Genomic DNA, 27,135 nt, shown 5'->3' on the forward strand with positions numbered 1-27,135 from the left:
TTGTTATACATAATCTGTGATTTAAAATTTGCCAGCTGGGCGGTTCCGATATTTATTTTTATAATTTTAAAATCAAAATATTTCCCTCAAAGCAATATATCAATCAATTATAGTTCTTGCCATTAGGGACATATATCACCACATGTAAGTACTAGAATATCGTTAATTTTATAGTAATTATCTGCTTGTCGTTTGAAATCAATACCATTGTACTAGGCTCCTAAATTCTTGCGAAAGTAACAAAATGAATTAGTGCAATAACCTTTCGAATTGGCTATTCATAATGCCGGAAAAGTTGGTAACAATTTGTAGAATGCACAGCTACAACATTAACTCTGTGTTTGATCGAGATTCGACACTAAAAATGTCGACAAGTGTTTAATATTTCTATTGTGTTATAGTTAGCAGTTTGTTTTATTTTATATCATAACATTGTAGCTTCTGTGTGTTGGGTAAATTGTCGTTTTTGCACAATACTTTACTGGAAGATTTTTAACAAGAGTTGAAGGCTGATGTTTCAAGTGAGTTAAAAAATGCTTGACATAGATGTCTTTCTACCTTATTATAAAACGTGATTTTAAGAAGTACTCGCTCTATTAATAGCTTAAGTCCACTGATTTTGTTCGGGTCGGTGGTTTAAAGGTTTTATAATAATGTGGTTTTAATAATTTTTGATGTCAAGGTTTGAAACAACCATAACATTGTTCCATATAGAGTTGATAGCATAAAAACAATATTTAAAAAAAGATGAAATTTTATTTGAGTCATCCATGGAACGAGGGTCATGTTTCCTCATCTTTGTCTAGCATAGGTATTGTTTTCTATAAATAATATTAGACAAATTAGTCCTGTTTGGTACAATCATTCATACTGAGTTTAATCATTGAAATTAAATCACAATACATATGTTGAAAACAAATTCATAAACTCAAACATGTGAAAATGAATTACTCAATAAATATTCCAGTATTTCATGAAAAACAAAAATTTATTTGGGACTGATTCTTTATGGAAGAATTGTTTAACTATAATTTCTCAGCAATAGTTCTAGTCATTGAATCATTCTGTTGAATTTTATAAATTGTCTTTGCATAACTATCACTAGCAAAAGACTGGCTGGTTACAAAAAATATATTGTAAAATACTCAATCGCTGGATTGAGTATTTTACAATATATTTTTCAATAAAATTGAGTATTTTACAATATATTTTTCAATAATATTGGCTCAATAAAAATAAATAGCTAGCTAATAACACAGGGTGCATAATTATGCACAGAATCAAGTTTTCTTAACTTATTTTTTTTATTATAATCAGCCTTTTTAATCGTCCCACTGCTGGGCTGAGTACTCCTTTCACACAGAAAAGGATTGAGCATCAATTAATAATAATATTTTTACTTAGATTTATTTTAAAATATGGATAATATGATACTATTAATATTATGATTATCTCAGGTTTTTAACTGCTAACCCTAATGATGACCAAAAAATGAGGTATTAAGAATTCACATACAATGCATGGTGGAATGCCTAAAGAACTTGTACTTGTTTTGTTCATTTGTCTAACATGACAATCTTCTCTGTTCCATATACTCTTCAGCTTATTTAACAGAAAAAAACAACCAAAAAAACTTCAAAAGATAATTGACCATTAAAATGCGTAAATCATGATGCAAGCGAAATGCTGTACTATAGTGAAATAGGAGCACTGCACAGCGAATGTAACAATTTATGTCATTTGTGCACCACAAAAATGTGCCTAGCTGCAGGATACCTAGGTTTCTCAATATATTATATGCATTAAGTATATTGTGAGAATGTCAATGATATATTTATTAACTAATTGAAAACCTTTCATGGCAAAAACTGTTCCTATTCTCCCCAAAATTAATTATTATGATTAAAAAAGGTGATACATATCTTAATGCTATTCAAATGTTAGTGAAAACTCATACATAATCAATTAGTAACTAATTAGTACCAAGTCCAAATGTGTAAGCTGCAAAATCAGTTACTTTGTGATAAGAATTTTTTATTGTTTGTCTTTATGCTTTCGAATTGTTATAATAACTATAATGACAAATGTTTGATGCGCTTTGCGCTGTTGCGTTTCTACAATTATGTGTTGCGACGTAGAATAGCGTGCGGCTCGTCTGTGTACACTGAACAGTAACCTGCGGTTGCGTGAGTACAAAATAACAGTGGCTACTGAGATGATTGCACGTACCTAATGCACTAAGCATTTAAATTGGATTATGTGTGTCGAGAGCCCGACGTTAAGCGAAACGGGATGAGGGGAGTTAATGCAGACTCTAGAATTGTTCCAATGTACCAACTGTGACCGAGCCAATCACTATTGCGTAACCTTATCCAGCTATCGATGCAATGTTATTACTGCCATATAGGCAGTAAAACACCCACATTATGCTATGCGATAAGAGAGCATTTCCTTTTCAAACTAGGTAATTTTATGTGTCTGTTAGTGTGATTTTAAATCAGAGTTAGATAATAGTAGTGTAAAGATTTGCTACATATACAATAATAGGAGGCGTTCAGTAACCCATAACGGGTATATTGGCATCGGCGATTGCCGTCGGTTTAAATTGACAAGCGTGCCACAGCTATGGCATGAGTCACGCTTGCCTACCCACGTGGCGCGGCTGCCCTCGTCATTCGCAACTCGTTTATGTTTTTTTGTGTCGAAAACTAGGAAATATGCAGTGTGTAAGCCTACGTTCGTTCACTTGGCTTTATCTTGGACATCTTCTATAATATAAAAATGAATCTCAAAATGTGTTGGTAAGCGCATAACTCAACAACGCCTGGACCAATTTGGCTAATTCTTTTTTTGTTGTGTTTGTTATTGTCAGGAGAAGGTTCTTATGAAAAAAAAAATAGGGTAAAGTGGAGAAGTCAGTTGACGGAAGCGAAGCCGCGGGCAAAAGCTAGTTATAAATGCAAAAGTTTTCATGGTTTTTACGCTAAAACTGCTAAACCATTTTTGAACGAAGATAGGAGTAGGTATTAGTTTTTTCGAAACTAATGACGTTAAATAAGAACAGGTCATTGGCTTCCACGTGCCTGTACGTACATGGCAATCAGCTAGCGAAACCTCATTGAATCATACACGTAATCGATTGTAATCTGACCTAACAGCATAACTTGCGTTAATGTGACTTGTTAATTGAGATCAACAATATAAATAAACTTTGAGACCTGCATCAAAAATAAATAAATTGGCGAATTTTTTTACATGTCTTTATCTACATACTTGATCGTAACTTTGCACTGCGAATTGGCTAACGCGAATTATGGTATTGAATCTCGCTATGTTAATTATATCTCAAAGTTCTACATATTTAATGTTACCCAAAAAATACAAAATTTGGCTGAAGAATATTCTACAAAAGCCTTTTTAACCACACCAGGCCCAATTTGATATCGAAATAAATAATTCCTTTAAATAACGAACCAAACAATACATAACTGATATCATCTGATTTCTATAACAAAGGGTATCTACGTCAAACTCATAATAATGTACACCCTTTTTACCTATTTTATGGGTTTTATTGATTACTATCCATTTTCCCGCGGTTTTACCCGTTCTGTGGGAACTGCCCGTACCCGGAAATATAGCCTATGTTACTCGGGAATAATGTAGCTTGTCAAGAGCGATAGAATTTTTCAAATCAGGTTCAGTAGTTTCGGATCCTTTAGAACAAACAAACAAACAAAAAAATGTTTTCTCTTTATTATATTAGTGTTAACTAAAGTATCGTAATTTCTCTTCCAGTTAATGTTCGAACCAGTCGGAGCTGAGGCGTGTTCTTCCCACATATTTAGACATACTGCAGGTATTTTATTGCTATAATAATTGTTTTTATTAGTTTCCATATATTTACAACGCATAGTACGCTGATCAATTTGTTCTTTAGAATAAATTTCTTCTGAAATAATAATACCGAGGCCAATTTTTTAAAAATAAGTTCGAAAAACGTTCCATACTAGGATGTAATATAAATAAAGAAATTCTAGTTATCTCATCACGCGGAATTTGACAATATAATTTTTAGCTCGACTTTCAGTATGTGGTCAGGACATAGGCAAAGGCCAAATTCTAATCAGAAGCAAAACGCAAACAAAAAAAGTGGCCCAAAATTCCATATCCACCTGTATATTTTAAAGAACAAACTGATGCAATATGATATTATTTGCCAATTTCTAATTATAAACACTGCACGTAATAAATAAAGTAGCATAGTTTCGTTTGATGCCAATAGTTAACGAAACACATAGATACATAAAGTGCGATAGATTGTCAAATACTCAAAATGCTGCTTGTAGAGCACACTAATTCTGGCCTAAGTCCACAGACAACATAAACGTCAAGTCAAGTCAAATCATTTATTTCATTTAGGCCTTTACAAGCACTTATGAACGTCAAAATTATAACTAAGTTTGATTCTAGTTGCCCATTCCAAAAGTAGCTTCCTGTTAAAAGGCCTGGCAAAAGTAGCGTCAGTTTTCCTAAAAAAATTGTTTATAATGAAGTTAAACTTTCCAGTTTCCAAGTAAACAGTTGTTTAAAAAAACGGACGGTTATCTTGTCGGTGAACTTGGGATTAATAGATCTTTGTATGATAACAAAGACGCATGATTTTAGAATTAGCTAGATTGAACATAAATTAATTTTCTAAGAAAAGAAGTGTAATTTCTGTGAAATTGTTAAATCTAGTTGGTCCCTCTAATTTTGAGTTTATGTTAACCCCATAAAGGAATCCATGCAGACTACAACAAATATAAAATTGAAATAAAAAGTAGCTATAGATTGTATAACCTTCATAAGTAATAAATATTGTTGCTGACTTCCTACTTATCATGCCAATAGACTAGTAGCTCTACTGCGTAATTAATTCCGTATAGACACGGGCGGAACCTTTTTCTAAAAAGTACCCTATAATTTATATGTATAATGTGCGTCATAGAGAACAAAATATCGAATTCATATCATAGATCTGTTTCATATGGTTATGGGTTTTTGTATCCAAAGAGGTTACCTTCTTTACATAAAACTCGCAAGGTTACAAAGATTACCATGATCATCCGACTACACAACTTGAGGTCACGCATAATGTCACGACGCTCAAATCATGAAATCATCAGCGTTAGTCGTTCTCACCGATTCTTTATACCTAGCTGTATTAGACACTATAGAAATCCGTAACCTGATTTGTTTGTTCGTCGATAAAGCAAACAACGGCGAGACAGCGTTAGATTGCCGCCCTGAGTGCTTTTTCACTTCTATAAACACAATTTAGACGAGTATCAAATTGTATTTCAGAATAATATCGAACACAAAATTTATCGCCGCAAAAACTGTAAATTATAAATAATTCGCTGAAAATGAAAATAATAGAACGTCAAGACTGCAAGGTTGGACGCTCGAAATATCGCGGCGCAAATCAGTCGTGTCTGTGAATATTTTAACTGAAGCAGACTGGGTATATGGAAACCAAGTCATGTTTATTCAGCTCCTCGTGAAAAACATAAAAGAACCCCTTTGAAGCCTGAAATAAAAGCAGGAATAGTTCAGCCATATTGCAACGCAATCTCGAGCTCTTCTGCTAATTGAAATATTTAAGTTCGTTATTTTGGGAATTTAGTTCTTCATAGTATTGTAGTGACAATCTTTTCGGTGTTGTTACGTGACCACAGCACAATTTCCTTATACATAAAGACAGAAAAAATTATATATCATGATGAAAAGTTCTAAAATAAATGTTGCATATTTCGTAAGGCAAATGCAGACTATTTCCTGAGCATAAATGGTCAGAATAACGGAAACTATTAGTCGGTACAAACATACTTAAACTACTGGCGTTCGGCGTAATTACGTAGTTATCTCTCATAGTCGTACGTAATGTGTCATAAGTATTAGAGAGGTTTATTGTTTTACAAGCCCTCCCATTATTCGCCTTTGGTTCATTGCCACGAAATCACGTAATAACTATACGGGTATCCCAAATGAATGCACTTTGTCTTGTGTTAAATTAGGAATGTATGTATTTGAAATAATGTTCCACTGTGTTCCACTTAAATTGCATTTGTTGTAAACTATTGTAACCTTTGTCGAATTTTCATTGACATTCACTTTCATGTATATTAGTTGCAATGCAATCTCAGTTTCGCGCAAACATTTTTCATGCCAGCAGTGGTATAAAATATTCAGGGTAAATCTAGTCGATAGGACTGTGTACCGATACGATAAAAACATTTATATTTCATCTGCGTGAATTTCCCTGGCAGCTACTTGTATAGTAGTACAATTTGTAGACATTTTCGCATATTTTTATTTGTGTCATACTGTTTACTTAGACTTAGACACTTGTCTATCTGTGCGTTAAACAGTTTCGTCTCGATCCAGTTAAAACAGACTTGCGTATAAAACTATCGCCGAGTGCGTAACAGAATTCGAGCTCATTCGGTGCTCCGATTTCAGTTATTGCGATGATTCTACGTAATAATTAAATTATGGTGGCGACGCCCATTCTGTTTGTTATTGTTGAAAATGTAATAAGAGTATTCCACAATGGCAGATTAGATTATTTTGCTCGCATCACTGCTCTAGTAGATCTCGAACTATTCACCATGTCGAGATTGGTTTCTAATCTCATAGAGGTGTTCTTACATATGGATCTATTTCTGAAACAAAATAAAAAGTAAGTGTACCTATATTCTAAACTCGTGTTAACTAGATAATTTCCAAAAAATACATTGTACAGCATGCATGAACCATGATGTGGACATATTTTGGACATCAGAATCAGAATAATATTATTTGATTTGGTACCTAATAGGTATGTTTTTTTTTTTATCATTTGTGTCTGGCGCATGGCGTATCTCAGTACATTAATTCGTATTCGAGAGTTACTTCCCTAAAAATAATGTATATTTCTCTTAGAATTGAGATAGCATTTTTTTAAAATAATTAATATAATTATCACATATTTGGGTGCCTTTTAAATTTTTGGCATGTTATATTTTGGCTGAAACAGTATGATTTCCAAAATATTTTTTGTTAACTAAATGAATCTAATAATTCCGCGTGTAGCTAGCTATCCATTTAGCGCGCATGCACCGAGTTATCCTATTATGATATGAAGAACACGAGCGGCCTTCATGCTTAGTGGGCGGATGACCGCGGAGCGCACGGACCACTCAGCGACTTTCACCTGCCTGATGTGGTTTCATCAAAACAAAACTTTAACGATTCCGCCGGTCATTCAAACAATATTATTTACTTCAAGTCGCATACCATTGTAGTCATTACTGAAAGACGAATAGTGACTAGTGCATCGTGCGTGACAGTGTTTCAAACAGAAAGACAACAGTTTTCTTTTTATCATACTTCATCCATTAACAGTTTGTGCATGTGTGGTGGAGCTGCGGCTGGCTTTTGTACAAACGTTTTGTTAAAGGGTCGCTTACATGTTTTATACTAAGCTCTTTAGCCCCACCCAGCATCCTGTCATAAAACATCCTATCATACAGGTTGACTATTCAATTTCAAAAAATAAAATATTGAACTTGCCGTCATTAGTTTAAATCAATGATTACTCATCAATGATGTAATGTTCTACACACCAGACAAACACGCGGTAATAAATAATTATTCAAAATTCATGTTAGCACAAAATGTATGATTGGTTTCTGTTATTGATATAAAATATGAAATAAATAATTTTGCAACGAATCGTGCGGGGAGGTCCGCTGGGTTGTGCGTGGTCAGGGCGCGCGTGGCCCTTCAGTAGTAGTTGGAGCTGATGGCGTGACCGCGCGTATTGGTGCAGAGAGGAGCGTGCAGTGAGCAGGAGCGCAGGGCCAGGGGAGGGCTCTATATGGCAAAGAGTCACCATGAAGGTGGATGCCGACGCCAGGGAAGCGCCCGCCGCACCGCCTGCCGCATCCGGAACGCCGATCGCTAGTAATACAGAATCACCTGTATCATCTCTGGACGGTTTGTTGGTTTAACACTAACATTCACTTAAAGCACTGTAAATATTGAGCTTGCATTCTATCACACCGACGTCATTAAAAAAAGAACATTTCTCTTGTAACAACACTAACATGGCTGACGCTGCTTGAGTATTAACCAATAAACATCTAGTAATCACCGCTTGTTGAGAATGTATTTAGAACTAATAGGTATAATTTATAGATTAATTCGTGGTTTTAGCCCTGTCAAATTAGCAAGTCTTCTTCAAAATTAAAGTAATCAAAGATAATATATTACAAACTGAACATTCCCTCAAACGTGTTTAAAATGCTATGGGCTCGTCATGGGATACCTAAGGTTCTTTCCTCGCGTGCTTCAGTGAAAGAGGGAAGAGACTTTCTCTGACACGGTATAACGAAACCTAATAAATGTTGACAACAGAATTTGATACCTTACAAGTTTTTTCTGAGGATCATTAAAACAAAGCATAAGAAGCAAGATATTCATGAAAAACCGATTTTGCGGTCTCAAAATCTGTATTTCATGAATATTTGGAACACCTGAGGAATATTTTTGAAGGAAGATTTGTACAAGTTTGTCTTTTATTTCTTTTAATTCCAAGGTAAAGCTAATTTTATCGGAATCAATATTTGAACCATTTTCTACACGAAATCACAAGGATTTTTATAAGAATTGAAAAGTATTGCTCCAAGGTGAATCGCAAGTGACCAAAGAATCTTTCTGATTATCTACACATTTCTTCACAATAATACGAATAAAAGTGCGGTTCTTTTTATTGCAGCAACACTTCGTTTGTTACCAATGTTTGGTATGATTTCAGTATCTAGACAAAAAATGTTGAACCGGTTTAATCATTTTGAAATTGGTTACGTATCGCAGTAGCTGGGTGCTTATTGCAGATATTAAAACAACAAGTATTTTGGCTAAATTACCTTTTTAATATATATTTTAAGATGGCTTGATCTCTTTAATCTATTCTGACTCCTTAAATGAGCAAAGTGCCACCCGTGCGGATCAAATTCACTACTTCTTGATTGCTAGACCGATTTCTCTATTGTAATACTTATAAGTCTGAGGTAATTTATTCAATACTCTTACTAGTACGAAGTATTCAAGTTCGTTATTAAAATGTTTATGTATTAAATAATTATTCTTCATAAAAAAATTGTATAATTATGTTCAAATACAATTCTGTATGTACTTAGTATCTATAGTGTTTTTATATGGGTCTTCCTTATTCTCGTACGCACATAACATATAAACACATAGGTACCTACTTATAACTCAAAAAATCATTAAAAAAATTAAGTAAATAAGTATATGCAAGTAAATCCCTGTATATAACAGTATTACTAGTATTGTTTCAGGGAAAATTGGCAGTAGTTATTTATACTTGTATGTATGTAGTTAGTATATCTATGGGCTCGGTATTTACATTCAATGGGCGTGTGTTGGGCACTGTTTCGACTAATTTCTTAACTAAAAACCAGTCCACATTTAATGTGGAAGTAGCTAAATTATAAATTCGGCAAATCTAACATTAGTAGGAGATCCAAGGAGCCCTTGAGCACGAGATGTTGCGTGCGCCAAACTCGTTACTACTAAACGCAAATGCTGAGTTCTACACTAGCATCTTAACTCGCACTTGCAAAACGCTGAAGTGGCGGGCTCAATACTACGATAGAAAAAATATTAACAAATCGTTAGCCTTGTTTGTGTACTGTGTACATCATCAATGGTGCAAACAATCCTAGTTTTTCATGATCATGGATTTAATGTAATGAGGCTAATTGTTTGTTAAAAGTGGTGCTACATTGCTATTTGGTATTTGTTGCTAAGTTATTTTACCGAATGTGCGCAGATTACCGGATAATAGAATCGACTAGTGAAGCAATTCCGACCACCGATCGGGCATTGCTCGCCAAGCTGGAGGAGGAGAACAGACGCATCGAGGCGGACGCCAAGTGCCCCTCGCTGACCACCGTGCACAGCCGAAAGAGCTCAGATACCTCACAAGTATCTTTGGCTTCGGGTAAGTCTCATTTACCATAATATACCATCACATTTGCCTTTTGATACCATACTTCAGAGCTATGACCTCATTCTTTCGCGCAGAAGTAAGGCCTATTTTCACAGACAACATACCTAGACTCTAGACGTCCGTTTTTTTAAAAAAACAACTTTTTGTTTACTTTGAAAATTAAACGTGAAAAATAAATACCAAATATTTGTTTTAAGAAAACTGAAGTGTATGTTGACGGTGAACTTAGGTCTTGCCTCCTTATAATGATACTCTAAAGGGAACAAAAGTTTTGTTTACTTGTATCTTCCTTCCTCAAATGGTAAAAAATATATGTAATGGATTATCATGTGGTTTTCACCAGTAGACGGGATGATTCAAAAGGAAGGATTAAGAAAAATAGAGATGAGTCGAGCTAATAAATTGATTTAGAGTCAACTTAGTGGCCAGATAGAAAAGTTGGAGTAAAAAGTTCCCTCTGGACGTGCAAACTCTCAGAGAAACAACTTGTAAACAATGAATAAGAACAGTTTCTCACGATTAGTCACCTATTCTTTGCATAAGGACATTTTAAACAATAATACTAGAAAACATATGATAAAATGTCTTTTAAACCAGATCTTACAAAGGCATTAACAGTTATTCTTATCAGTTCAGTAAAATAAACAACATATCTATGGTATCGTCTATGGTAATCATTTTAAAACTATCTATTCAAAATAAGTTGTTTTAGAAAATACATTTAGCTCTATGATGTCTAAAAAAATACCTATCGTTATAAATTTTTGTTTTCTCATAAATTACTGGCAACATAAAATATTTAATTGAAAAAAGTACTAAACCGGTTCGTTAACTGGAACGCATAAACTGTCAGTTGTTTATCTCTTATCAGTAACAAGAAGATAGCGTGATATGTACTAAAACATGTCTTATAAATAGTGTTCTACTAAAATGGACGAACCAAACGTTTCATATGACACCAAAAGTGTGTTAGAATTTTATATATCCTGTGTATTAGAGAATCTGTCTCTAGGTAGGTTTTTCTTAACAAAGTCTAATCTGTCTTTACCGTAATTATGTGACGCATTGACTAAATATTTGTATGAAGTAATACTTGGTTCCTATTTCTAAAGGTCTTTTATTCTTTACAACACTGCTGTCTCGTGTTTTGAATGTTGTGAGTCATATTGAAGTGTTAATGGGAATAATAATTTACTGCATTTTTCTATTTCTAGCAGTAAAGATTATTATTTGCATTCATTGATATTGGTCATGTGAACAACATTATGTGACATAACTGCATTACACATAGAGTAGCATCAAGCACAGATGTTATAGGCATACCTTTTTTTTTCTTAAAATGCTTACAATGCCTTGACTGAGGTTACACAAAAAGACTTGCCATACCTCAGGGTATATTATGATGTGCTTAAAAGTTCATCCAATTCATCCACAGTAATATTATTAGGCTTTAAAGTTTGTTTATTTGAATGTTGTTATGTTACTGGGCCGATTTCAAAAAAAATCTGTGTAAGGTAGCCCATTTGTAGAGAAAGGTATGACCTTCCTAGTACTTTTTATCAAATAGTACCCGGGAGACGCGGGTGAAACCGCTGGTGGAGGCTAGACTTAAATATACAAATGAATTTCTGTTCGTTAGTCTGACTAAAACTCGAGAATGACTGAACCGATTTAGCTTATTTTGGTTTTAAAATGTTTGTAGAGTTCCTTGGAAGGTTTCAACGATACGAAGTTCGCGGCATCATCTAGTATAACAAGGAAATAGACCACTAAATTGTATTATTATCAACAGCAACAAGCTCAAGCCATGACGCGGAGGCAAGAGTCAGCAGTAGCAGCAACGGTGAGGAAGACCTTTGGAGTCTCTGGGGTCGCATCGTCAGCAACTGGGAGACTGAATGGAAGCGCCGCAACCAGTTCGTGCGAGACCTCGTCAGGCAGGGGGTCCCGCACCATTTCAGAGGCATCGTGTGGCAGCTGTTGGCGGGAGTCGACACCTCCCCTGAGAAGAAACTCTACGCTTCATATATAAAAGTTGGTGATATTTATATTGTCTGCAATTTTAAGATACACATCGTTTTTATTTTTAAATGGGGCAGCCTTTCCCCAACAGTGGGACATTAAAGGCTAGTAATAATAAAATAAATATACCTAATACAGGCTCTTTTCAAAAGTAAAGCTAGTTGCACGGTTCCAAGCAGTTGGTCTCATGAAGAAGAACCTGCAAGAAACTCCATGGATAATTTTGTATTTTGTCTCTTTGAGAAAAGAAAACCTAGTTTTGTATGAATACCTCGTATTACTATACTATCAGCCTTGTTCTTCTGTGCAAAATACATAAAGGTTCCATTCAAACATTGCATGCTAGCTCCACAATAATGTTCTAATTATACGCATCTCATCAAACATTATTGTTATAGGCGAAATCAGCATGTGAGAAGGTGATCCGCCGCGACATAGCGAGAACATACCCTGAACATGACTTCTTCAAAGAGAAAGATGGCCTCGGCCAGGAGTCGTTGTTCAACGTGATGAAAGCATACTCTCTACATGACCGGGAAGTTGGATACTGCCAAGGATCTGGGTTTATCGTTGGCTTGTTACTTATGCAGGTTAGTAATATTGGCATGATTAGATTTTACTTTATAGTACAAAACAAAGTCGCTTTTTCTGTTCCTATGTCCCTTTCTACGCTTAAATCATCAAAACTACACAACCGATTTTCATGCAGTTTTTTATCAGATAGAGTGTTTCAAGAGGAAGGTTTATGTGTATTATTCATGCATACTATAATAGAGGAACACTAATTATTTTAGAGCGAGGGCGAGAGTTATTAGCCACTCTTTAGTGAGGCTAAACTACTGGTAATATTTTTCTCTTTGTACATAAAATCTAGTAACAACATAGATATCTTGTGTCGCGTGATATTTCGAGCCCCAATTCATTTTGATATATTTTGCTAATTTAAGGGTGAGTAGCACCATTTAATAACTATAACTATAACGAGCCGTAAAATGTCGCTCTCTGATTAAATTAGCGATTAGACAACTGAAAATGATTTGGCAATCGTTATAGTTAAATTGTGCACTTTAAAGGACGGAATAGTTAGAATAAGTATTTTTAAATCCTGTCGTGTCACCTGTAGATAGGAAAAATACAATGTTTTCAGAATATACATAACAAAAGACTGAATGGCAGTTGCGTAGGTCGATTCCCAAAACATAATTTGTAATGGATAGAAAAATACATAACATAGACCACTTGCTTTTCTAATGTTTAGCAAACAAATATAAATTATTGTTAGGTACTATGTGTGATTTTGAGTAAGATATAATTTAAACCGAAAGTTAGATGGATTTTCGAAGCTGTTTGCTACTCTACACTATACAATAATCATCATCTCCCGAGCCTTTTCCCAACTATGTTGGGGTCGGCGTCCAGTCTAGCCCGATGCAGCTGAGTACCAGTGTTTTACAAGGAGCGACTGCCTATCTGACCTGTTCAACCCAGTTACCCGGCCAACCCAATATCCCTTGGTTAGACTGGAATCAGACTTACTGGCTTCTGACTACCTTCATACTTATTTTCTTAATATATATTTTTACAATATTGAAACAGATGCCAGAAGAAGAAGCGTTCGCAGTACTCGTAAAGATTATGCAGCAACATCGTATGCGGGATATGTTCAAGCCGAGCATGGCTGAACTGGGACTGTGCATGTTTCAACTCGAGAACTTGGTACAAGAGCTACTGCCCGACTTACATGTACACTTCCAGTCGCAGGTATGATTCGTGTCCTTTTATATCGGGTGCGTCGTTCACAATCACATTAAATGAAATGCGTTAAAATCCTGGTAAAGAAAAAAGAATAATACGTAAAAATAAGAAAATGAATTTTTCGAACAAAGTAAATGGAATAAAAATGTCCGAAAATTAAAACACCATACAAAAGTCAGTCATTACAAACAACTGAAATTCTCCCTTGAAAAATGACAGCTGTCAACTAATCAAAACATTCGAGCCTCCTAACTTTAACTCTACTTTACACATGATGTTGTAAATTATAAAAACGAAAAATGACCACTGAATGGATTAGGTTATTTTTTTTATGATTCACCATAGAATATCATAAAGTATATGCGATAGGATGTGATTGTGAACGACACACCCTGTATACAGCCCTCGTCGTCTATCTAGTAGTCGCAAGCGCGCCTGCTGTGCTTGAGGTCTCGGGTTCGATTCCCGGGTCGGGCCGAAATCGCCCACAGTCTGGAAGTTGGTGATTGATTCACCCGTGCATCGGAAAGCACGTAAATTTCGGTCCTGCGCCTGATCTCTGCAGGCATTATCCCATCGAGATGCAATCAGATCCTAACACTCACTGACATATTTTTTAAATAAAATAAAAATGAGGTTCTATGTATATTATCTGCAGAGTTTCAACACGTCACTGTACGCCAGTAGCTGGTTCCTAACTCTGTTCACAACCACGCTGACCTTGCCTCTTGCTTGCCGAATCATGGATGTGTTCCTATCCGAAGGAATAGAGATAGTCTTCAAAGTAGCGCTCGCTTTGCTCACCGTGGGCAAAAACGATCTGCTCTCTTTGGACATGGAAAGTATTTTGAAGGTAAGGAATATTCCAATGAAGATAAAAGATAGTACGTTAAGTATTCAAAGTAGGCTGAAAATCAGCACTTTTTGAAGGCCAAATTTACAAAAGACCCCAAAACGTCCGCCCTTCGCCTCTTCCTATGTGGTTTTGCTGGGAAGAAGAAGTGGTGGAACGAACTCCCCAGCAACACAATTCTGTCTGTATGATTTTAAGAACCGTTGAAATACAAAAAACATTATACAAAATTTTAAAATTGTGAACATAAAAAATATTTGTACTACTAAAATAAAAAATACATCCGAATCGGTCCTCAGCTACTATATACATGTCTCCATTGTTGTGGTGAATTTTCATAATTTTTACTTTTGTTAAGGCCTGATGAGGTTACAACTTACTCTGAACAAATAAACTTTACTGTAGATCTAAGTTTGTCGAACTTTCTGTAGGTTTATTCTTCGAGTAACAATTACTTTTTCTCTATAACCGGTTTATGTCCGATCATCCGAATTTTCGATTGTCCTAATCGACCGTGGTCTCAATTAATTAGGATAATCGGCGTTCTACTGTATTTATCATGTATCTGGGCCTCTTTCCAAATCCGTTGGGGTCGGCTTACAGTCTCATCGGATATGGCAGTGTTTTGCATTGAGCCATTGGATGACCTCATCGACCCAGTTAAGGCCGTTCCCAATATTCTTCTAACATATAGATATGTTACTTTTCTTACTAAAGATAGGAATAAGACATTGCGTCATCATCATCTCCCTTTTCACAACTATGTTGGATTCTAATGACCTTTTTGGATGGTCTTTTTGGATTCTAATGACTTTTAATTAACTACTGTAAAACATATACAAATTACAGTACCCGGTTTAAGTGCCTTCCGAAATACGGACACCATTTACTTTTAAAATTATCTTTTTTATTAAATTGTAACTTATTTCAGTATATACAAAAGGAATTGCCGTCAAAAGCGGAAGCTGACCAAGATGTGTTTATGAACCTCGCGTATTCTATCAAGGTTAACCCGAAAAAGATGAAAAAGCTCGAGAAAGAATACACAGTTATCAAAACTAAAGAACAGAGTGACATTGCCGTGCTGAGGGTAAGAATACATTTACGAAAATTGCGGTGTGTGCGTTTCTCTTTCTGAGTGGTTTTCTCTATCTTCCAACAGGTTTCAAGGCTCGCTTTTGGTCTAACAAACATTAATACATTCCGTACTTTTCACCACTGTAAATAAAAAAATTTAAAAAAGAGTTGTGGAACGTACAAACACTGTGTTTTCTTTTTCATTTAACCTTGTGAATTAAACCTGCATGTGTTTATTTTTGGCAACATGGTATTTATTGTAGTGCCTGCGTCAGGAAAACCGGTTGTTGAAGCAGCGCGTAGAACTTCTGGAGAAGGAGAGCTCTGGCTTGGCGGAGAGGCTGGTGAGAGGACAAGTGGACTTGGCTGAGGGGGAGGAGGAAACGTTCGCATTGGCCAGGGAGGTGCAGGCACTGAGGAGGGCCAATGTGGACGCTCAACAGCGCTTGGCAGTAGCACAGGATGAGATCCGCTCCCTTGAGATGACTATTGCTGAGGTAATTATATTTTAGTTGATGAATAAGATGATAGATGGGGTTGACTCATGGGGAAGGAAGGGCGATGACGTTGACAAGCGAGGTATAGGGCAATAATTGGCAATAGCACAGAATGGGGTCGTCTCTTTTGAAATCGTGACGATAAGCAACAGGAAATAATATAGCTTGCTACCACTGAAAGAATTCATTGCTCCGGTATAATAGCTTTGATAACCTAAAATTAACTTTGTTTTTTTGTTTTCAATCGCCAAGTTGTTTTTCGGATTCTCTTGTAAACCATATTGTCAATATTTTTTTCTACACCGGTGCTTTCCAAACTTACACCACCGAAATTTCCAGAACAACTCCCGGCAATCATCTCTAGAAGGTATGGAGGGGGGTAGCAGTCAGAAAGGAGAGGAGCTGGCTCGTTGCCTACAAAGGGAACTGGTTAGAGCGAGGCTTCACGCCGCCGAACGTGAGGCAGCCGAGAGGGAGCTGACCGCCCGTATAGCTGAACTGGAGAACGAAAATAAGAGCTTGAGGAGACAGCGGGTTGATAACAATGTGGCGCATTTGCAGGTATGAAGAAAAACATCTGGTTTTTTAGCAAAACTTCTTTTCAGGGCGGAAAAATGTTTTATTTTCCCTCAAGTTTATCACCAAGACGTATGTCAGATCTGCCTTTTTATCTTCTTACGGCGCGTCCTATGTAAGCGATCTGTAGGCGAACTAAGCGGCGCGATGCGACGCGAAAATAACAAACAAGATACACAGCAGGATCTGCAGGATTGTTCGAAAGAGTTACCGCGGCCCTGGTACATAAAAGGCCTGCAACGGAACACGACGGGTTTTAGTCAGTAAGAGTCTGACACTCCCTCACCGCTGCTAACCCACAGCGGGAGGGGTCATTTGAAAATGCACAACCAGATCAAGATAGTACAGCATATTTTAAATCATTTCGCATCGAGTTCGCGTTGACTCGCCTGCGCAGGACGCATCCTAAGAGATAGTTTGACGTGTCGTGTCAAACTTAAATTCATTAAATAAATTGAAATAGCCACTCAAGCGTCCGAGGTGACAACAGTCACCAAAAAATTCTTGCCTTAAGCGTCCATGGTGACTACAGTATCCGAACGACATTGTTCAGTTTAAACGTGTACAGCGCTATAGCCAGGTGGTATTAATATAGTTGATTGATACTAGATGGCGCGTTATGAAATTTGTCATCCGTGAGTTGTGATTTTTTCTGTGCAATGGCAACATTAAATTTATAAAAAAATATGTTGAAGTGACAGTTCGTCGTTTTTGACAAGTGACTTTTTTGTGTGTGGAGCTCTTGACAAAAATGTGGTAAGTTTCTTGTATTATACCTTATTTAGATTGTTATTTTATATCAAATTAAACGTGAAGAAATTTCCTTTACGAAATATGTATTATTACGACAATTTCAAAACGTTTACATAGTATAATTTAGTTGGAAAAGTTATACGATCACTACACGATCACCGTTTGATACTTTTCTATTGTTTACAGTGTATTCTAATTGGTTATTTTTGTTAAATAAATGCAAAATATACGAGAATCGTTCACTATTAGCACGTTAATGGCCATTTACAAACGAAATACATTGAGATGGGGTCTATAATGATTAAAATGTTAAGACGTTATTCATGATTTTAGTGTTGGTGAGCAGACTCCCCTTGGGCAGATCTACTTACAACGTAAATAATGGTTTGTTCACACGGAGCGTTTTATGATCAATTTGGGAATGTTTTGTGGTTTGTAAAAAATGGGGTTTTACTGAGCTTAGGCCCTTGCACATTATAATGTTTGTTTACTGTTTTTTTTTTTTTTTTTTTCAGTTTTACCGTGTATTTATTTTACTGTAATACCAATAACCGCTTTCTTTTTTTTCTATTTAACATAATTTGTATAATAAAAAAGGATATGTAATAAAATTATATGAGAGTAAACGTTTAATTTAAAAAATTATAAAAAAATTTCATTAATACAACCTCGTCGTGTGAACACGCTATTAGCCGGGCGGCCATCTTGTCACATTTTTACGTCGCCCGAGGCCCAGTGACCGCTTGAGAAACACTTACATTTGTTTATTTTTTCATGACAGAAAACTAAATATTTATATTAAGATATTGGTATCATTTTAAAGAGTATATCCTGTACTAATATAATAAAAAAACATTGTTACCAATAACCACTATATTTTTCTTATAAAACTCTGAATAAAAAAAATAAACGATATTTTTTTTGATATCCTCAGCTTTATACTTTATTATCATCCTATAATATTAATTAAAGTAATTTACTTTTAATCAAATAAAACTTTACGTTCTTTTAGCTTTCCGTGAGTATTTTTTATTCGAATGTAGCTATTGTAGTTTTTCAGTAGTCATCGTTTTTGTTGAAAGAGTCTCGCTTGGCCGTAAAAAAGAAATTGACATTTCATGCGCGGACAGGTGGGCCGAGAATCACCGCGCGGCTTGGACGCTTGAGTGGATAGGCCTATAAAATAAGGCCTTATGGAAGATCTGACAAGAAATCCATAGTGAAAATTGTTTTAATTTCTACTGTGTTGTTATACAGTGTTATTTAATGTTTGTTTCGCAAATTACCTATTTTGATTCATGCAATTGACTTTTGAAGTCATGTAAATCTAATAAATAAATTGACAGTTCCGCCTTATGTTATTTACGATGTTTTCAGGACGAACTAATCGCCGTAAAGTTGCGCGAGGCTGAAGCGAATTTATCACTGAAAGATCTCCGACAGCGCGTGACCGAGATCTCTGAGGCGTGGCAGCGACATCTACAAGTAAACTCATGTTTTTTACACTAAATTATGTACAGTCAACTTCAGGTCAGTGGTAACAGTTTTATAGGAAAACCATACTTATTACTATTGAGTTAAGGTGCATGACAGTTACCACTGATGTGCAGTCTACTGTACCACAGTGTTTTATGAGAAAAGTGTTGATAGTTACTAATAAATTGAATGTTTGTAATGTATCTGTATCATAAACTTGGTTTAACAGGATTGCAGCTGCTTGAAATAACTATGTGAATTAGCTGGCAATTTGCAATAATTGATCATGACTTTTTAAGTGTTACCAAGTCTATGAATCTGAGTCTACCAGCTATCTGTAGTTTGTTGCATATGGAAAAGCAGTAAAAATTACAGAATTAATTAATTTGCTTAACCATTCCAAACATCTTTGCTTGATATAAAATCCAAATTTCGAATCCACCAATCCAAATCATAATTTAGAAACACATTCGAATTAAGAACCTCCTTTTCGTGAAGACGGTTAAAAAGAGTTCTTACTTCCCAAAATTCTAGGAGCATAGACAAGAGGTGCCAGCGACGCCGGTGCAGTCGAACGTCGTGTCCGACATTATGGCGACGCCTAAGAAGCTACTGCGAGCTTGGGAAGGCAGGTCCGCTGATACGCAGAAACTTGAAGAGGATCTGATGACCACTAGGATACGGGAGGTCGAGGCACTGACGGAGCTTAAAGAGTTGAGACTGAAGGTAAGTTAGCGTAACTGTGGATTTCTGTAAACTACCCATACAGTGATTTGCGAAGAGAGATTGAATTTTAACATAAGCCCTATACAATCCATGTCAAATCTTTATCTCTAGTAAGCATAACAACAGATAGATAGAATATCGGGGGGTTTTCGGGTAGAACAATTTACTGTATCTTAATCTTATCTTTGGTTAGGTTAGATTTGGTTTTTGGCCCGCTTGTACCCGGACTGGCTTTTATCACCGGCTACACTATGCCATGGGGGCTACTCGACCCACCCGGATAAAAATTGTCTCACAGAAATAATTTTTCGAATCGCAGCAGCAATTCCTAAAATTACCGCAATATTCATATTTTTATATTCATTCTTATTCTCATCCCAAACAGGTGATGGAACTCGAAACCCAAGTCCAAGTGTCGACGAACCAGCTCCGCCGTCAGGACGAAGAAGCCCGTCTGTTACGAGAGAGCCTCGACGCAGCGCTGCAACGCGAGCGAGTCTTGCAGACCAGGCAGCGAGAGTTCCAGCACAAGTATGCTGATTTGGAGAGCAAGGTAGCCATCCAAACTAATATTACAAAAGTAACTCTGTCTGTCTGTCTTTTGTTCACGCCTAAACTACTAAACTGATTTCAATAAAATTTGGTACAGAGATAGAGTTGACCTTAAGAAAGAACATAGGATAGTTTTTATTCCCGGATTGTTGAAGAATTCTCTTGGAAACGCGATATAACCGTACGCCGCGGGCAGAAGCTAGTTATTTAATCATTACTATAGTACGATTTTTATAATTCGAGTCAGTAAAATGACAGGTGCAACCATAGACATAATATTAGTAAACAGGACTGCGCATATAAACCCAAAAAACGAGCCGAGTGAAACAGTTAGTACGGAGGCTGTCTGTCCCTTTCTAATAGGGTGACTATGAGATTAAGCTATGTGAGACAAATCCGAATTTGCTAAGATTATTAAACGCAGATTGGTATTGAAGTTTTAACCTTAAGATACTTATAAAGGCTTTTAATAATTAGCGGGAATTAGCAGTATAAAAGCAGGAAGATTCGAAGTGAAGACTGTTTTTTTTGTATTTCTACTTCATATATAGACTGCTGAGCCATTTATGTCGCCTTTCTTCATTTTTTGGGAAGCTATAACAATAGTACAACAGTTTTAAAATCCATCACCCATATTTTCACTCATTACAAGAATTCATGGGCACCCTAGTTGTTTGGTTTACGAAAATGTTATTATTAGCTAACCTGTGGAACGATATATTGCAACCACCATAGGATTCACTTTTACAAGTATAAACGCAACACTTTTTCACCATTTAAATAGTTTAAATTGATTTAATACAAAAAATATAAACAAAATTTTAAATGCTGTTTACGCGCCAAGAATGTTCAGGGTTACCGCTAGAAAATAAAAAAAAGCAAAAACAAAAATTTATGTTGTTTATGTTTTAAAAATAAATACGAATAAATTAATGGGATTGCTATTAATTTGTAGACCTGCAATTGTTAAAATAAGATAAAAATAAATGTGATTCAATTGTTTTTTTTTGGGAAGACAAAACTGTTGATCACAACATTTTTTTATGCTGGCAAGGTGTTAGAAAGAGACAAACGGCCTCCGTTCTAACTATCCCTCTCGGCTCGGATTTGCCTCTGTGTATTATGCAACAAATTTAGTACATTATTGCGTTGGAATAGAGTTCAATTTCGTAAATATATATTTCGAGCGTGCGCAATCTTGTTTATTATATTACATCTATGGGTGCAACTGTCAATGACACGAAAAAAGGTGACCCACTACAATAGTGATGTTCGGCAATCGATACACTGCGAATGTTTCAAAGCGTTTTTTTTTATTGTTTAATAAATACCGTATTATTTAAGAAGATTTTAGAAATATGGACCTTACTTATGGACCAACATATTAAAATTTCTCAGTCAGGTCAGGAAAATACAAGTAATTTTATACATTTTTTATTCATTAGGTATATTCAGAATCGTATATTACGTATTTGTCTAAATATAATCTCGGCTCACTTTTAACTCTCGATTATTCACACAGTCGAACGCTTCAATTTAGTTTTTTTTTTTTTAATATTCAACTTGTTACTGTAACGTTTGATTCATAGATTTTTTATTATTATTTCTACAGGCGAAATACGACTCCATGCAAGCGAACATTCGCAATATGGAAGACGCTCAAAGAATAGCCGAGCTGGAAACTGAGGTGTCGGAGTATAAATTAAAGGTAAGGATATACTATCAATCTAAACTGCAGCTAGATTGAACCAAAAAAATAAAAATACTTATTGATTTCTGACACTTACGCCAATATTAGACATTTAATTAAATAAAACTATCGCTATATAACTAACCGCGGTAAAATCCGAAAAAGTAGTTTTATTTTAAACAATTACTTACCATAAAGTTTACCTACTTCAAACTCGATTCCACAATTATATTTTTTGTGCTATTTGAACTTCTGTCGACCTAGTAAAATACAAATAATTACGCCAATAACTTGATATTTTCCTCATTCTTTCTGACCAACTAACCATATAATTTGCAGAATGAAGTGATGGCCACAGAAGGCGAACTTCGCAACAACATGGACAGTGACACGGACCGAGTTCGCGAGTTGCAGGAACAAGTCGCCGAACTAAAGGCCGAGGTACTCACACACCGCATACACACACACACACAAACACACACTGTAGACTCTACACACACACACTGTAGACTCTACACACACACACTGTAGACTCTACACACACACACTGTAGACTCTACACACACACACACACTCACACACACACACACAGACACACAGTAGACTCTACACACACACACATACCCGATCGCGCAACTGTTCACTAATGCTCACTAAAGGCATTTACCCTTAAATGTGTTGAAACTCAGCTCAGTCACCCTGTGGTGCGCTCGGAATTTAGCTACGAACCGCAATTGACATTTGCGATTACTTTACCTGTTCTTAATTTAAATTGACAAAAGTATCTCAGCCTTAAATGTATTTAGCGAGCAGTCATGCGATCGGATCAAACAAAGTTATAACATAAAAAATACAGACAATAAAAGAACACCACATAACGCGTCTTGACGCTTTGCTTTTTTAACAAAATTAAACATAAAAACTCTTCCAAAAAGGTTTGAATTAACACGCTTGTACACTGAAATTAATGAGTTACTTTCATCAAAGAAATTGGCACAGTACTAACATGATCATGGATATTATCTCATCGGAAGGTGCACAGTGTGATCACTCGCTATAACAAACGCTTCCGTCATTGTACGACAACGCTTTGTCTGTGGGACTCACTTGCACATTAATGTACAAATATATCGGTGGGAAACTGCCATCTGTTCACAAGTCACCGACATTGCGACATTGTGTTAAACACGAAGTTCGTACAAACAATTATGATACGTCATTCATCTGTCAAATTTACCAAAAAGGTTTATTATCGGTTTTTTTTTTTGTCTTTGACATATTTATTTTGATTGTAAACTCCCAAATTGATGAACAATGATTCTGTGATTGTAGCTTTATGCACTATAATCGGAATAAACAATTGGAATGGATACATTTCACTGTTAATAGTTCTGAACATTTTCGACTCCATTAATCTCGATATTTGAAGCGTACCGCCGCAGCTGATCAGAATGAAGGTATATATTTATGTATAATAGTGTTGTTTATGTATAATAATAATGCGCTTTTGTCAAAATGTCTGATACATTTTGTTTGGCACTGCACAGTTTCCGACACCAATCACCACTCCGGACACTGAGCCCTGGAAATGGCTCGAGTAAGTTCAACCATTGTTTACCGACTAGTGTGTTAACAGGCTCATTCCAATATAATCTTAATTAAAAAAAAAAACCTTTAATACATTACCATATTAAAACAACTAAACTATGTTATTTTTTATTTATTCCATTGCAAAATTCCTCGGGTCGCCCACTTCAATTCCAAAATGAGTGCCCTTTTCAATCCCATTAAGTAACGTAAGTTAATCGCATACATAATATTTATTACTTAATGGCGCTATATTTCTGCCTACACAAATCTTATGTAAATAACAATTTGTGTACGTTTTTACTTTTACATTTAACAGTAAATTATTGAAACTCAAATACATTTTATTGATATTCAAAAGTAGCTGTTTCTCGCGGTTTCACCCGAGGATACTGTAGCTTTAGGGCAAAAAACTCAAGCTCATTTTTTATATTGTGTAAACAAGTATAAGGACTTTTTAATTTATAATAAATAACAATAAAATGGTTTCAGCAGGTGAACACACTAGTCGCGTACGAATTTGTATGTTATATTTTAGTGTATGTGCGAAAATGGCGAAGACATCGCCCTGCTAAGTCGGTGTATGTCATACCTTGACGCTAACATATTGTACGGACCGACAAGGATTATTTATGAAAATAAATTGCTCTATACATGATAACGGGTTACTGTAAACGCGTCACAATTAAGTGAAATGACTTATGTGTGTATGTGCTTAAGTATACTCCATTTTTTTATATGTTATTCTAAGTTACTTACTAGTCTCCAATTTTGAATGAAATTCGGGAAACTTTGAGTAATTTATATCATTTACATCAAATTTCCATCATAAATGACATTTCAAGATGGTGGCTTACATTAGTCGGCATGTCAGCCACATTCATATAAATCCTTGGCGGTCAGCCTACCCATTGCATTCTCGCTTGTATAATAACTAAGCGCTGCCTATCCATGCATGTGTGTTTGTATGTTTCATGCCGTGTTTGTGCCTATGTCTGTTTGTTCATTGATTCCGGTCACCGTTGCAAAAACGGGAGGTGGTAGATAATTCCATGTGTAACGAAAATATTGTTATACAGGAAAATGCCTTCGTGTACACTATATATTTTATGCACTCGTTAGGCGGCCCGTAGACCTACTATTATGTTGTGCAATATTACAACAACAAAACATTGTGCAATCATTAGTTCTTATTGCGCGACCTTAACATTAACTATACACAGTCAGAAAATAAGCACAATAAGTAATATTGCACAATTTAATTGATCGTCCAGGGAGCGCCTTTGTAAAAAAAGTATAGTGGTGGTAAATAAATGTAATTTTCCTTTCTTCAGCATGTGATTCGTGTTGAGCTTGTTATATGAATGTCATTAAAGTGCTCGTGTTCGCAGGTCATGAGGCTAGAGGCCTGGAAGTCGCGGGCACTGGGGCACACGGAGATCAGCCGCGCCGTCTCTTTCGAAGACGACTTAGAGGAGGACGAGAAACTTAAGCTAATTCTACGACGCGAATCTTCCACTTCCCTCGACCTATCCGCTATGTCCCGGAAACCCACGTAACGAATACCCACTCTAGTGTTCGTTTCCCTTACGTGCTGTCTGCACTCATTCTCTCACTTTTCTGTGTACTTATTAGTGCCTTTATTCTTTCTTCCTGTAGAACGCGTAAAATCAATGTTCGTTCTTTTCATTGTTCATTACATTAGTATTCGCTTAATATAACATCGTTTAGTGTTTCTCGTACCACTCATCTAACGTCTGCGTCAGGACCCCTGTCACAACTCTCCGATCCTCTCGAAATACATATAGAGAGTTGCTACCTAATTGCTACCAGCTACCATTAGTTGCTACCAATTGCTACCCTCGTGGTTTTGAAGATATTCAGAATCTAAAGGTGACAGCCATTCTGATATCAGGATGGCTGTCACTTTTCCAGTGTGAAGAAACCGCTCAAAAGTATTGTTTTCTTTTTTCACCCAGAGTTGCTACCTAATTGCTACCCTCCAGAATTAAATTTTGGATCACATCGATTACGTGGATAAAAAGATATAAAAAAATGAGTTTTTGCGCCTTTCCAAAATAAATTAGCAAGTTGGCATACACAAGTTGATATGACAGGTAGATTACAGATAGCCTAATTCAAAGTACCGCTTCGTATTGAACTGTAAACTTGCTAATTCATTTTTGATAGGCGCAAAAACTATTTTTTTTATATCTTTTTATCCACGAACATGCTCAATCCTTCTCCGTGAGAGAGGAGGCCTGTGCCCAGCAGTGGGACGATAAAAAGGCTGTAACTGTTTATCCACGAAATCGATGTGGTCCAAAATTTAATTCTGGAGGGTAGCAATTAGGTAGGAACTCTGGGTGGAAAAAACACAATACTTTTGCGCCGTTTCTTCACGCTGGGAAAAGTGCCATCCTGAATCAGAATGGCTGTCACCTTCAGATTCTGAATATCTTCAAAACCACGAGGGTAGCAATTGGTAGCAACTAGGTAGCAACTCTCTATATGTATTTCGAGAGGATCGGAGAGTTGTGACAGGGATCCTGACGCAGACCATCTAACGCCTACCATTGACCGCGGAATTCTCTTATTATGTTATTCAGTAGTTGTGCTAGACATCTTTTCGAACGATTGTTATGAATAAAACATAGTGAAATAGCTATATATCAAAATACAATCAATAATCTACTCGTAGATGGCTTAGACTCCAATAGATTGACTGGTCCAGTCTCATGATGCCAACTACATTGTACTTACAGCGTGACCTCAAGATAAGGGGTGCACTTTTTAGCCGCAGCTCACTAAAAAGAACATCCGTAATTTTGATAGGCTCTCAACATTGATGCACATTCTTAGTAATATGTAGTAAGGATAATTTATATGGTTGTAGTTGAGACATACAGGTAGGTAGTTTTAATATAATAGTAGTATTTTATAGTTTATTGAATATGACGATCGATTATTGGGTAGAAAAATACTTATATAGGACACACCATGTGGTAAATAGAACTTGACATAAGCGTTACGATAAACTTTCACAAGCAAATTGGTAGCTTTGATCTCAAAAGACGACCATGCTTATTTACTTATAAGCAATATTTTGATTGCATCAGAAATCGCTTTGTGGTGCAGGTATTTATTTGCTATTTGATTTTCCGGTCTCCGGTATCGGTGACCCTTGACTGTTTAGATTGACAACATACCTATTATGTTGCAAACTTTACGTGATTTTGTTAAAACCGATGGCACTACAACATTGTTTTACTACACGCAAGCAACGACACGGTAATAATTGTAGGCTGTTCTTGATTCGTAAATATTTCAAATTCATAACATGCTTGTGTGGTAGTAAATTGCCCTTGCCCAAATTCATGCCATTAGACAAATAAGACCCAAACTATCAAATAGTTAACGGATTGGAGAAAATTCTGACCAAGCTAAACTCAATCGAAAGAATGGGCCTAAAATATCAGTTCCATGTCGGGTCACTTTTGTGTAATGC

The 27,135-nt window shown here is 36.0% G+C and overlaps 1 protein-coding gene across 5 annotated transcripts; it reads left to right on the plus strand.

The window, feature by feature from the left end:
* Positions 1 to 26,295, plus strand: LOC124645074 (ecotropic viral integration site 5 ortholog). Of its 5 annotated transcripts, none has more exons than XM_047184815.1 (18): positions 26 to 144; positions 3,799 to 3,859; positions 7,856 to 8,022; positions 9,884 to 10,054; positions 11,856 to 12,097; positions 12,484 to 12,675; positions 13,682 to 13,846; positions 14,499 to 14,693; positions 15,625 to 15,783; positions 16,046 to 16,267; positions 16,607 to 16,828; positions 18,974 to 19,081; positions 19,607 to 19,798; positions 20,184 to 20,351; positions 21,963 to 22,058; positions 22,380 to 22,481; positions 25,019 to 25,844; positions 25,927 to 26,295. In XM_047184815.1, exons 3-17 carry the CDS (start codon positions 7,920 to 7,922, stop codon positions 25,184 to 25,186), a joined length of 2,505 nt encoding a protein of 834 aa, XP_047040771.1. In that variant the 5' UTR covers positions 26 to 144; positions 3,799 to 3,859; positions 7,856 to 7,919; the 3' UTR covers positions 25,187 to 25,844; positions 25,927 to 26,295. The 5 variants fall into 5 exon arrangements, with proteins under 5 accessions (XP_047040772.1, XP_047040771.1, XP_047040770.1 ...); XM_047184814.1 differs by having other exon boundaries at positions 28 to 144; positions 16,034 to 16,267; XM_047184817.1 differs by lacking the exon at positions 25,927 to 26,295 and adding an exon at positions 23,588 to 23,637 and having other exon boundaries at positions 28 to 144; positions 16,034 to 16,267; positions 25,019 to 25,134.
* The last annotated feature ends 840 nt before the right edge of the window (positions 26,296 to 27,135 follow it).

This window comes from Helicoverpa zea, chromosome 31, assembly GCF_022581195.2.
Source record: "Helicoverpa zea isolate HzStark_Cry1AcR chromosome 31, ilHelZeax1.1, whole genome shotgun sequence".
In the NCBI taxonomy this organism is placed as follows: Eukaryota; Metazoa; Arthropoda; class Insecta; order Lepidoptera; family Noctuidae; genus Helicoverpa; species Helicoverpa zea.